General features: G+C 41.4%; 1 protein-coding gene across 2 annotated transcripts; it reads left to right on the forward strand.

The window, feature by feature from the left end:
* The first annotated feature begins 7,175 nt into the window (after nt 1–7,175).
* On the forward strand, nt 7,176–14,072 carry FAAP20 (FA core complex associated protein 20). 2 transcript variants are annotated; one of them, XM_056331185.1, is made up of 4 exons: nt 7,176–7,504; nt 9,277–9,424; nt 10,119–10,747; nt 12,125–14,072. In XM_056331185.1, exons 1-4 carry the CDS (start codon nt 7,191–7,193, stop codon nt 12,195–12,197), a joined length of 1,164 nt encoding a protein of 387 aa, XP_056187160.1. In that variant the 5' UTR covers nt 7,176–7,190; the 3' UTR covers nt 12,198–14,072. The 2 variants fall into 2 exon arrangements, with proteins under 2 accessions (XP_056187160.1, XP_056187161.1); XM_056331186.1 differs by having other exon boundaries at nt 7,387–7,657.
* The last annotated feature ends 69 nt before the right edge of the window (nt 14,073–14,141 follow it).

Consider the following 14,141-nt stretch of genomic DNA (forward strand, 5'->3'; position numbering starts at 1 on the left):
CTGTCAAGTCTTCTAAGTCCCATTTTTTGTTTCTTTCATCAAGTTAAGCACTAATGACAGACAGAGGGAGAATGAATATGAAAAAGGAAAGAGTTTAGGACGGGTAGTAGGGACATACTGCCTATTTCCAAGACATTTTCGTAATGCAATAAAATTACACCAGGCTGCAACTCAAGTGCCCTCAGTGAAAAGTGAAAAGATTTAGACTTGCATCCACAGCTTTGGTTATACCTTCCGATTTACTAGATTTTCTTTCTAAAACACTAGCTAGTCCTTAAAAAACCTGCAAAACTAACTAAACCTACTATCTTTTGTTGAAGAAATAAGCAAACACTAATCTGTTGAATTACATTCTATTTTAAGTTGATTTTATATACCATTCTAGTTATGGATAATACCACAACACATTAATTAGTATTGGTAATTTTGCCACACTGTTTTGTGGTTTCATGCCCACAAACAAGACAGGTGATATTCTGTAATTACTACAGGTATTATTTATGGATTTTTTTTTTTGGTGGAGCCCTTTAGTATGCTTATTTCAAATGGAGGAACGATACACAGCGAATGGGAGTAACTCAAAATGCTATAGGCTGCAATACTGTGAGACACACTTCAAAAAAAAAAAGAAACCCAAACCAAACCCCCAAAAAACAAAACTCAACAAAAAAACACCAAGAAAGCAAGCAAGAAATATGAAAACCTCAAGCCATATTTGATCCTAAATTCAAAGCTGAAATTCTTTAAAGTATGAGGAGATTATACAACTCCCTCAGCAGAATTCTAGGCTGGGCCACAGAACCCACGGCTTCATGCCATCAAACCTAATCTTTGTTTGAGATCTGAAACATTCTCTCCAACAGTTTTCAGTCACATTGCAAAATTGTGAGGGGAAGATGAAAGGCAAATTCTCCCGGCTTCTCTTACACTAACCTCAGGGCCTAGAAACATCAGGACTCAATTTAACTACACACTGGGCCAGAAAAATGATGAGTGATACCAGGACTTGACTGGCACACATCTGATTCATGGTTTTCCAATACAACCATTGGATCACCTCAGATGCTTGAGCAGATTGTGCCCAAATTAGACAGCCAGCCAAAAAGCATCCTCTCACTGGCCAAAATGACAGCAAAGTTAGCAGCCTCCATCGGTCAAAATGCTTCCTCACTGGGGAAAAGCACACACGTTACCAAATAAACAGCAACTTCACAGCTTCAAACAGGCAACATCTTCAAGAAACTGAGGCCCTGGGGTCTTCTTCCTATAAGACAACTTATCTTTGCAGAGCTGCTACTAACAAAAAGGCCTCTGGACCTTCCTTCTTAGTCAACAGAACTCCTCTCCACTGCGTCTCTCTCCCAAAAAATTTACTGTCTCAGTCTGTACCACATAAAGGCTGGACACCAAGCTAAATCTGCTGGCTCCCAAACAGGCTTCTTAAGCCTCTAGCAAATCAAGAGTAGGGTATTTGTTTCTAAATCTCCAAAGGAGGATTAGGCAGGAAGATTATAATTCTAACCAGCTTCATACCTGCCACTCATCCTTAGTGAAGAGGAGATGCATTTTAATATCTGGAAATGACTAGTAGATGAACCTCTTAGTCCAGGGTAGGATATCATAGATTACAGTTGCTAGCTCCCTCGTTTCTTGGCTGCATAGGAAAAAAGTTTTCTTTCTGTGAAATAAAGAGTGGATATAATTGTTCATTTTAGTTCCAGTGTCACTGTTCCCTTCCTTTGTCATTCTTTTTTTCTCAGTACCATCTTTCAATGAGTCTGATCTGAGGAAGAACTAGAGCAGTTGGGCTATCTTCTGAAAACTTCTCCCTTCATCTCCCTCTATTTCCACTCCCCCCTTCCCCTCCTCCCAAGTTAGGTCAGTGAGAGTTTTTCATCTGTGCTATCCAACCTGCTTTAAGCAAAAACTCTTTGCATGTTACACAACGTTTACATGTATAGCCCAATTGTAATGACGTCAGAGCCTCCAAGTTTTTCATCTGTGCTATCCAACCTGCTTTAAGCAAAAACTCTTTGCATGTTACACAACGTTTACATGTATAGCCCAATTGTAATGACGTCAGAGCCTCCAAGTTTTTCATCTGTGCTATCCAACCTGCTTTAAGCAAAAACTCTTTGCATGTTACACAACGTTTACATGTATAGCCCAATTGTAATGACGTCAGAGCCTCCAAATACATTTTTAGCACAATTGAAGTACCATTCAGAGAATCATTCATATTTATCCTGTAGGAGTTTCAGCAGTGCTGCTGTTAGTTTTGAGGGGGAATTGTACAAGCCTCTTGTCAATTGGTTTAGGTTGCCTAAATGAAGCCAAATTGCCCTTTCCATCTCCAGCTGCTGCTGCTGACTACACGTACCACTTTCTCTACGTTTACTTTAATCCATCAGCCAAGAGCAAAACAATCTTCCTTTGGTGCACCTCCTACAAATAGGGTATGGGAGGGGAAAAAACCAAAAACCCACCCCACATCACTAGCAGCATCTTTACATGTAATAGTAACAGTCTCTTGGTGCCATCATCAGCCATGGCATTTCATTCACACAGAACGCTTGTGGGCACATCACATATGCTTTTCCATTCAATGTATTTTTAAATGTTTCCCAGGCAACTGTTTCAATACAATATGCCTCCTTGGCAACCTGGTACCCACAAATGCCACGCTAGTCTCCCTAGTCCTCTTTTTAGGTCTTCTCATCTTGGCATATAAATGTCACAAGGCTTGATTTTCAATATACAGCCACACAGGTACTGATCTGTCCTTATGCTTGAAAAGGAAAGGCTGAATTGAAAAGATGAGATGTGCACTGGACGCTGCACATTAACAAATTCAGGTTCTCATAAGTTACCAGAGGAAGCAGGTTTCCAAGGTAGTGACTCTTCATTGAAAAGACTATGTCACCTACAACTAAAATTAGGGAGAACCTACAAAACTGTCTTCACTGAACTGACTTTCTCTGGAAGCAGCAACAAGCCTGCACTTCTCAATTTGAAACTGCATGTCATCCTTATTTTCCTGACTACGCTAAAGGAAGTCTTACACAGCTTTCATAATTTTGTGGCTTGAATTGTAATACATCGTGTTGATGAAAATAGTCAGACTTTCCCATTTCACTACAGACAGTGGTTAGCACTGTACTGAGTGAGCCAACATGATTGAGTTGCTCTTTCCAGTGCTACATTTGCTGCCACCAGGCTTTAGAGGAGATACACCGTAAAGTCCATTTGCTGCAGCAGCTTTCACTGATGCTCCACTATACATACTTCAGTCTCCTGTGGCATCTTTGGGGACATTTTCCTTTATGGCATTTAACAGAATGGACACATTAATCCTTGAGCGAAGTCACAGACTATTTGACAAGGACAAAAACTTATCAACATATCCTCCTAAACCAAGCACCGATTAAATAATTAAAATGTAGCAATAATGATTCCATTTTCTAGCTAGGCACAATTTATTCTGAACATTTTTATCTGATACAGGAGCCAGCACCACATAACCAAAGATTTTTCAGAAGGATAAAACTATCTGCAAACATCAGTCAGCACATAAAAAAATAATAAAATTAATAAACACTGCATGTGCTTTAGCCTCAGAGTGGTACATTAAGAAAAATAATAGCTATGCATGCAATTACATCAGGCTATGAGAGAAACCTAGCAGAAACTATGGCATCTCTTTTTCATTGATTACTCCATAACAACAGCTGAAAATTACAATTTTTCCAGGCTATAAAATGCCTCGCACTCCAAATTCTACACCGGCAGCAAAAATCTCCTCCCTGTCTGTGAGCTGTTGTATCTGTAATAGAGACCCTGCATTACCAGGCTTCCTAATTCTTCCCAAATGCAGAAGCTCTCATTCAATGTTGCAGCTGTTGGGTAGGAAATCAGAAATAGCAGAAGGCGGATTAGTTGATAATGTACCAGTTCTTCCCCAGCAAATGCTGGCACCTGCGTTTTACACTCTCCTCTTTCCTTCAAGCCCAGGAAAAGATCACTTGGTTTGTTTGGCAGGCAATTTATAGGCTTTAGTGATTGTGGAATTGCAAAAGGATTAGAATTTGTTATAATAGCCCCTTCTTCCTGAGAGCAAAAGTTAAAACTGAGGCCCACTTTACAGCAAGAATCAGGGACCATGTAAGTAAAGATTAAGTGTGTGCAGCTTGATGAGACTCTACAGGGAATAGATAACTACACATGCTGGCACTCCATTTACAAGGAAATCCCTAAAGATAATCTGCAGAAGCATTCTAGCTTCCAAAAGCTCAAATCCCTTGACCACTGGCTCAAATCCAGTCAAGGCTGATGATGATAAAGACTACTCTTTGCATTTCTATGAGAACTTTTTTCTAAGATCACAAAACATTCTAATTATTAATTATGCAAGATCCAAAGTCAAGCAGGAAGTAATAGGATTTCCGTGTCAGCGGAGGAAACAGTAGACATGATGTTGTGCAACACAGCAGAACCAAGAACAGGTCCTATTCTACACTTCACCTTCAAGCTATAAGTACACTATTAATTCTGGAAAGATGCAGATGAAAAATACTGAGTACACATAACAGACAAAGATTTCTGGAATCCTAGTTGCACATCTACAGGCAGTACAGAAACAGACAGAGCAGGAATGAAAACATTACTGACGCCTGCCTCCATAAGTTTTAATGGGTATGCATTAAGCAGATAACAATGGGGGAAAAAAACTTACAGCATCAAGTTTTAAGTTAAATCTACATACTACAAAACCACCTGCAAGCTACAGTTGCTACAGAAGCAAGGTTTTTCCCTTTTGCTTTTTACAATCAGCTGTTGAAGTCATAATTTTCACTATTCTTATTATATTCTTTCATTTGTGGCCCTTACTGCACAATAACTATTTTTTATGCTTACCCATAATAAAGCTTTTGCAAATGCTATAATGCACAACTCACAGTCCTAACAGCACCACACAGCAACACCTTCAGCATGAAAAACAGACTACATTGCTGATTGCTGTTTCAGGAGATGTCTATCAAAATAAATCTGTTGGTACGATGCATGAATTAAGAGCAAAGGATTATCAAAGTAGTATCCAAGGGGTCATAAGACATATAAAACACTAACCCAAACATCCCAGGAACAAAAGAAGAAACGCTGTGGCATAAACAATAATTAACATAGATACAGCTAGAAATATGTACAGAGGGCTGCAGACATAAACTCAATCTGATAGCTTTCACTACCCCTCAGGTAATTTTAAAGCAAGATTTTTATATTGTTTGCTGCCGCCAAGTGGCGATAATCAGTCCTGTGTCTTATAATTCATTAAAGTTGACAAGTAAAAAACCCCAAATTTTTGGTTTGTCTTCTTCAATTAGCATCAGCAGCTGTGGAATCAAATTTTTACCCCTTCTTGGTTATCTCATTTTCAACCACTTACATGGCTGATCCCCTTTCAATCTACACTTTTGCTTTATTTATATACAGTCCCTCTTGCTATTCTTTGCTCTGTGTCTGCTGCCATCACCATCTTTCTTTCCACAGTGGGCCTAAAATCTTCAGATTCAAATTCACCCCTTGCCTCTGTTCAGCTTACCTTGTTCCACCTGGAACTTTTGGGAGAATGCCTTTCCTGCCAAAGAGGGAAAGGAGGAGGACTTATTGCCTGGAATCTCATTTCACCTCACTGGGAAGCAGCTTCTAAATGGCAACAAAAATGAAAGGCAGAACACTGCAACTGTCCCGGTATTTCTTGGGTACTGCGGTAGCTGTAAACAAATATTAATATGGGAAAATGTTAGTCTGCATTACAGTAATTGGCTTTTCCATTCTCTTTTCTTTCTTCCTGAACTTCATTCTCATTCTAGTCTGCTTATCACATAGCAGAAATGCTAGCACTCTAGTATGCTTACTGGTTTTTATTTTTCAGCAGGGCTATCTACTGTAGCAACTTACACAGCTCCCATTAGTAACCAAACACTTCACACTTCTGAGTTTCATCCTCACTCTTATGTGAAAAGGAAACCCATTAACACTCTTCTAATCACTTATTACAGAGAATGAAAGACATGACCTCACTATAGATGCAGACTCACAGAAATACAAAGTACCTGAGTTAACATAGGAAAGCTGTAAGCTGGTCTGAGCCTCTCAGATCTGTGGTTACACTCTAACTAAATCATCTTCAGCCTGTAACACATTTGGAGGCAGCTGGCTGGCTGTACCTGTCACTTCTCAGGTTCAATCTACCTATCTATTTCAAATGTGAATCTATGAACTCTGGTATCGGAAAGCCACTTTCCTATTTCAGATCCTTTCAAGACATGTAGAAACTCAGATCAGCTGTTACTTAATGCATTTTTGGTGGTCTGTATGCCCAACACAGTAATTCACAGGCATAACTTTGAATGCAGTGCTGCATCATCAGTACTCATACCTCCCTTTTTAGCCTCAAGAATCCAAGGATGAAACAGTCCACAGGACATTTAGCACTGTGTAAAGGTAGTTACAGAAAAGAAGCATGAACTTGGATTCATCTTGTACCAATAATATACCACTAGTTTTATGAAAAAGAGCGCTCTGTACCCACTCTCCTTCATAAGCACCTGTTGTCAGGCAGAATTTATTTCCTTCTACAATTATTCTCATATCAATTGTGAAGAATTTAATCAGCTATTACTTTCTGATCCTTTTATCTGCAGTTGGAGAATTATGAAGAGTCTGTCATCACTTCTCTGTTACATCTGCATTCGGAAAGGCCACAGCCTGGTTAGCGCCTCCATCCATGTCAAAAACTACCCGTGCTGGTGCCACTCTTAAGTGCTTTATTTCAAGTCACCCGGTGATGTTCCTGCCAAAAAAGACAAACTGAATCACTTCAACAGACTCTTTCCTGAAAGAAATTAGATGAGGGGCACGATCTCAATCTACTGCAGGGATAAAGGACCTTTGGCCGGCACCGCGGCCATGGCGGAGCTGGGCCCACCGCCATCATATGCAGCCCCCGCGCCCGGACAACGCCGCCTGCACCGGCCGGCCCAGCCCCGGCACCGGGCCCCGCAAGCCGCCGTGGCCCTACGCGAACAGGCCACACTGCATTGCCACGACGGCCGCTCCACGTCCAACCCCGTGTACACTCAAACGCTACACATAAATAAAGCTGACGGAGTAAAGGTAACGCGGAAAGGATGGCTTTCGAGGCTGCCAAGCACCTCGCAGCTGAGGTACTACAGGCCCCATCGAGCTCTGCGCGGCGCTGCGCTGGGGCTAGAGACGGGCGGGCTTCCCCTCAGGAAAAAGGCGGGCTTCCCTTCAGGAAAAAGGCGGGCCGGGGCTGGCGGGTGGCCGCTGCCGTGCAGTCGGGGCGACTCCGAGGGCGGGACAGGAGGTGGGGGCGCCGCGGCCGAGCGGGAGGAGGAGGAGGAAGAGGAAGATCCCGCGGCCGGGCCGCTCTCCGCGGCCGCCAGCGCCGTCCGCCGGCGAGGCGAGGGGGGGGGGAGCGGTGAGACAGCGGCTGCAGGAGGCGGCCGCGCGGGCCCTGCGCCTCAGCCATGTCCGAGGAAGCAGCCGCCAAGCTGCGCCTCAGGCCCCGGAAGGCGCCGGCAGCTGGCAGCCGGGAGCCCAGCCCCGGCCGGGAGCCCCCGCGGCGGCGCCAGTGAGTCCGGGAGGAGGGAACGTCGCTCCCGGAGGGGCCGGGGCCCGGGCGGGGAAGGGCCGCAGCTGCCGCCGCCGGTGCCGGGCGCCTGGGGCAGGGGCCGCCCGACCCTCCGCGACGGCGGGGGCGGCTCGGGGCCCTCGGGCCCACCTGCGGCGCTGGTGTGTTAATGCAATTTCATAAACCAGCGCCTGCAAAAATCCCAGAAGCCGGTTGCAAAATCCCGTGCACCGGCCCTGCGCCTTCTGCCTGCTCTGTGGTGCAGAACAGAGGCCCATGAGAAATACTAACGTATGAAAATTAAGTTTTCCTTCTTTACAGTAGGGCTCGCAGGACATCAGAGAGAATTCCCGTTTTTTTCCAGCCCTCGGGTAGGGGAGGATTGAAGAAAGGTGGGGTGAAGTGGCTGTGAGCAGTTCGGTTCTTGCCTCGGCCTGTTGGGATGAGCAAGCAGGCCGTCATGCCCCTTCCAACAACAGACTCGGGACAGCAGATTGCTCCCTTTCTGAGGGCTTGTAAGGCTTTGCTCTAGTTTCTTCTCAGTGCAGCATCATTCCTGGACAGTGACCCAAGAAAAAGCATTAGTAAGAAGCGGGAACGCTGAACTAGTATTCTGACATTAACAAGCCATCCTTCTCTTGAAACTGTCTTTATACAGCATTACTAGTATAAAAACCTTTTAATGGTTACTTTGTAGTTAAACCTTCCTGATGCCATCCTAAGCATGTAGATCAAGTTGTTTTGAAAGGTAATCAGGAATTTCAGACGGCAGGATGGGAATGGTCGAGCATATGTGGGGTCAATGCGACTGTCATCCTCGATGCAAACATTTCAGTGGTTTCTGTGCTCAGCAGGCGCCAAATTCAGTGTCCGAGAGGGAAAAAAACCCTTTCACTTGGAAGTGAAGACAGTAATAAATACCTACATCTCATCTGTTACAAGTAGAAAGCAAGGCTTTAAGACTTTTTTAAAAAAAAATTCAGTAATTTTTTTTGACAGCTGTACAAGTTATGTAAGTCATGGTAAACTGTAAAAATTAGTTTATAGGTTAAATAATGCCTCTGTTGCAGAAGAATCTTGCTGTAGGCTAGACGGGTGTTCCTTTGGTAAAAAAACAATATTATAAACAGCTAAATCTTTTTTTTTGCCTCCACAGGCAGCCATCTTGCTTCTCTTTTAAAAACTCCAAAATCTGCATTTGCATACTTGCACCTACTGACACATGCTTTTTATGTGCCTCTTTGTGGTTTGAAATGGCAAAGTTATCAAATATTACTTTTGGTTTAGCACATAATAGTGCTACTTGATCAAAAGAAAATGGGTAAGAATGGAGTTTTATGTTGTACAAATGGGAAAGTTACACACTTCAATCACATCCCTACCTTCTGCTTAGCCATTAACAAAAAGAAAGCAGTCACCACACATAGCCATTGAACTGGGCTGAAAGAGGCTGATGCACTGTCAGCTACTGGAAGTTAATTTAAAAATTTCTACTTTTTTGAAACATCAGCATTACAGGAGGGATAAATCAAGTTGATTAAAAGGCAAACTAAAAGCAATGCAGAATACTTTCTTCTCTTTCTCCCACTCTCAAACTATGGGACTGTCTGTCTTTACAGGACATTGGCTGACAGATGTTCATGGTTTGAAGAAGACGACTTAAATGAGTGTGAGAAAACATGGATTTTGTTACTGAAAAACATCAGTCAAGATTTACAATGCACGGACTGGCAAACAGTGCCCAGTTTTCCAGAGTTCTCTGCACAGGTAGTGTGGTGTATCCTTTTTGTCTGCACTTTGTGTACTGCTTACAACAGTGATGCTCTGAACGATGATGTTAACAGGAGAAACAATCTGAAAATAGCTTTTAAATACATGTTGGCTTTCAGCTCCCTAGTCTCTACATACAGTGGTGTGACAGCATTGCGTGGCAGGTAGTGTAAGGACAACTATAGGGGCCTTTTTTGCGCTATGGCAAATTCTTTACAACATTTTGCTGAAGGTAACCTGTGTAAGTATACTGACTGGTCATAAGCACTAGCATCTCCCTAATGGAATTACACTGGAAAAGGCAAACTGTAACAGAGGTGAATTACACAGAAACAATTATTACATTGCACCAATAGTGTTAGGCAATATTTTAACAAGGAAAACACCATCCTTCTAAAGTAGAATTATTTTTCTGAACAGCACCAGGTTGTTGTTTTCATCCATACTCTCTATGGAACACATTAAGAGAGTACCCTCTTGTATCAATTTAGAAATGTTAAAGGAAGACACATAATGCATAAACTCTTGATTGCTTTACAAGTGCTGGAGATAGAAGTAAATAAAATGTTCTTTTATTCAGTGTAGTTTAGTTTTCTCAGTATGTATAGTATGTTCAGCCTTGGGTTTATGTATCAATTGAACTGCATTTGTTTGAAGACTGTGTATGAGTGTATGTGTCTGTGTGTCACAGAGTTCCAAGGAAGAGAGTCTACAAGAACAAGAAGTCTTTACAATTGGAATGAGAGACTTTCAGTGGGTATCATTCCCATCTTTTTGCAAAGAAGAACATCTAAACCCAAAGGATCTTAGCTCCCATCAGCTAACACAGAGCCAGATCGACCATTCACAGAAAGGATGGGACCAAGCAGATAAACTGAGAAGTTTACCTTCTACAGCTGAGAAAACATCCTCTGTAACTATTACAGATCAAGCCAAAAATATGGTTGGGGAAGACACAGAAGATATTTCAAAACTGGATTCAAGTCCCAAGTCATATCAACTCACACAGCACAGAAGTTCTGCACACCACTTGGCATTGTCACAAAGCTCTGCAAAAGCTTTTAGCTTTAAAAAGCCCTGCACAGGGACTGTACAGAGCAGCAGGGAAAACAGAAAAGAAAATGACAGGAAAGAGCTTCAAACAGAAACACAGCAAGGGAATGTGTCATTTGGTGAGGCCAGATATGTGCCTGCAGAGAAGCAGCCTCCTCTTGTGAGTGGACCTGGAACTGAAAGCTGCGAGGAGAAGACAGAAAATCAGAGTGAAGGATCCTCAACTCTTGACAGTTGTCCAATGTGTCTGGTTAATTTTAGTGGAACGTAAGTATTTTTTTTTTTTTTAATAACTTCACAGTATACAAAACTCCAAATGGTTCTGGATACATTCTGTATATACAAAATAATGAAAATAGACAAAACTTCTAAGAAGCAAAGTACTTTTTAACTGTCAGAATTGCCTACTTCTAATTAGTTTACAAGTTCATGATTAGTAGATTATACTGCTTCAGAAAGCAAGCTAATTTTGACCTCTCTCCTAAACCTTGCTAGTATATGCAGAATTAGCATTTTTAAATACTTGAGTATGAAAAGATGTTTTGGTGAAATTTGTATCATAATCCACAAACCATTCCAGCATGGCATTCTTAATAGTTAAAAAACTTAACTTTAGAGTTAGATGGGTTAATTTCACACCTGTCACTATCTTTTCAAGATCTAGACATCATTGTTACAGCTGTACTGGTACCTGTTCACCTGAATGCCTTTGGCTGAGCAGCTGTGCTTTTAAATTTGGATTTAGCTTTCAAGGTCTGGACAAGACGGAAGTGGATTTTTCTTATGCAAGCTCCAGTAGTAGAGCTAAATGAGACTTCAGCCCTCCGTTGCTGTTGAGCTACCTTTACACATAGATGTATCTCAATATAAAATAATCCTCCCTCCCAGCAACTGGATGTCTACTCTACAATAAGAATTACATCCTCTCTTGAAATTAACACCACTTAGTAGTATTTAGGCTGCCATAGTTGTTGAAAACGTGCTTTTCAACAGGTTCTCCAACACCACAAGATGTATTGGCTGCAACTTTTTCTTCCTTTTGGAGGCTGAACAAGGAGATAGAAGGATGGCTTCATTAATGTTTATAAGATTGTGGTCATTATATTGAGGTTTAGACAGAAAGGTTAAACATACACCAGTTCCGTGCTACTGGTAACTCTGCTGATGAGGATTAGTTTCAACTTTTTTAGGATCTGCCTTACAAAAAGTTGTTGTAATATGGGCAGCAGGGAGGGTGACAATCACAATTGCAAAAATAGCCTGCCAAAAAAGGAAAAGGAAAGCAGACATGGGCAAGCATCCTTTCTCTATCAGAAATGGCATCTCCTGTATCATCAGGTTGGAGTGGGATGTGGAGTAAGGCAATAGTTTTCCACCCTGTATCAATAGCATGATATTACCAAGGATAGTGTTACTTGTCTAGAGAATACAGAACGTGAGCATTGTCTTCTAGTAAATGACAAACTAGCTAGCAGGAGGTGATAGCAGCTACACAAGGGTGGCTGATAGCAATGCTGAGCATAGGAACGACTATGCTGAGCATAGGAACACTTCTGCGATTGCTGAGGAAATGAGGGAGCGAAGGTGAATTGTGTAAATAAAAGGATTTGACTTTCTCACTGAAAAAATTCTCTGTATTTGCAGACTGTCACAACTGGATATTGATGGCCATCTTGCTCGGTGCTTGTCTGAAAGCGCAGATGATGTAACGTGGTAAATCCAGAATGACAAGCAAAGGAACAAGGCCAAGGATGAACCTTTCTCAAAGGAAAAGGAAAAATGTGTCGAGGCAGCACATCCTTGGCTCAGACTTGCTTTAGCATCACAAACCAGTAACTCAATAGAAGGTCAAGCACCACCTTGCCTCTTTGGTGTCTTTTTATTTTAAATCCTCTCACATGCATATAAACTAGTTCTAGTTCTGAAAATGGTGCTATAGGATGTCCCAGAGAACCCCTGGGAAATCAGTCTTGATACTCCCCGAATCTGGGTACTTCTGGAAAAGCGTCCTGTTGCAGTCCCCGAAGAACCTGTTTTGGCTGATACACCACAGTTGTTCTGAATCTCTTAACTGTGGACGAAAGCAGCTGAACAAGAGAACTATTATTTTAATCCCAAAGTTTACTAACTTCCTTCTTTCTGAATAGGTAACCTGTGAAAATAAGCTTAATTAAAAAGTCATTGAAGCTTAGCATTTTTCATTATTTTAATATCTAAGTAAGAACTTATGATTGTACAGTTGATTCTGCAAGTATATCTATGTTAAAAGAAAACATAAGCCCACACCAGATAAAGGGTATGGTTGTGGGGTTTTTTCTCTTTCTGAAGGAACACAGCTAAATTCATAACCTTACTTTGTAGCTTTTGCAGTCAGTATCCACTTGATAAACATGACCAGCCTAAACTGGTCAGGCTTCACAGAGAACACTTCTACCCGTGTCACAGTACTGAAATGCAAAGAAAGATTTAATATACCCAGTCAGCCAAACCAGCTGCTTTTTGTATCAGTTCCACTCCCCCCGCCCCCACAGTGATGGAGAATAAAGACAACCTGAGAGTCTGTTTCAGCTAGAAGGTATTCAGAAGACTCAGCTAGTGTTTTGCTAACTTAACAGTAGCAGGTAAATGTTTTGTAAGCTTGAGAAAAACAGCCTTTCCCATGAATGACAATAAATGAAGTTTAGCGATAGTTGAGTAACAAACAGAAGGGATGAAATAAACTGGAGTAGGTTGTTCATTTCTCCCCAGCACAGTTAATTGTTTACGGAACAGGGTCTCTTATTCAGGCAGCACACACTCTCCAGTCACAGCCTCAAGTTCAAACTGGTTTCCTGCCGAAGGGCTGTGTGCTGGAGTAGCACAATTCTGCCCAGTTTGGCTGTTCTGATCACCAGTGCCTTCACATCCAGCAGAGAAGAGCACAGCTCATGTTAAACTTCAGTACCTGAACCGTTTTCTATCCCAACAAATCTGGACCTCCCTACACTTCAGGTGCGACCCAAGGATACAGAATAAACACAGAATACAGTATCAAAATACAGGAAGAATCCTATATATTTTAATTTACAATGGGGTCTCTTGAAAAAGTGCAAGTTGGACATAGCCCAGTTTACTGATAAATAATAACAGTCTATTAACTTTTTCATTAAAGTCTTTAATAGATGTGCAAGAATATAAATGATCTTAGCTGTTATGGATTAGTATACCATCTTCTGCACAATTAAAACTGGTCAGCAAAGATCCCAACTAATTAATTATACAAAACTACAAGAACATATTTACTGTTTTACAATCATTAAATTAGCTAGAATTTTCATTTACTATTTCAAATAAGACAACTATATATCATTACCAGATCCATTTGTAATATATTAGGATTTTTTTTCCAAACCACACATTTAATTACATCCTTCATTTTCTTTTATTTATAAAACAAGTACTTTATATAAAAAATTTCCCCTTCATCATGAACAGAACATTATTCAAACACTTGCACATGAGCAACCAAACTTGTATCCAGCAAACTATTTGGCAACACAGCAACATTGTAAATGCCTGTAAATTTTTAAATAAAATCAAGTAGTCTTTACAATGTTTGTTTAGCAAATGTGTCTTTCTGTTCTTCCTTCCCTCCCTCTGAAAATGTTCTGAAACCTAGAAA

The sequence above is a fragment of the Falco biarmicus genome, chromosome 3 (assembly GCF_023638135.1).
Source record: "Falco biarmicus isolate bFalBia1 chromosome 3, bFalBia1.pri, whole genome shotgun sequence".
NCBI lineage: Eukaryota > Metazoa > Chordata > Aves > Falconiformes > Falconidae > Falco > Falco biarmicus.

Coding starts and splice junctions, on each gene's coding strand:
- FAAP20 (XM_056331185.1), top strand. CDS start 7,191: ATGGCTTTCGAGGCTGCCAAGCACCTCGCAGCTGAGGTACTACAGGCC. Junction 7,505..9,276: donor AGGCGAGGGGGGGGGGAGCG/GTGAGACAGCGG, acceptor CTGTCTTTACAG/GACATTGGCTGACAGATGTT. Junction 9,425..10,118: donor TTCCAGAGTTCTCTGCACAG/GTAGTGTGGTGT, acceptor TGTGTGTCACAG/AGTTCCAAGGAAGAGAGTCT.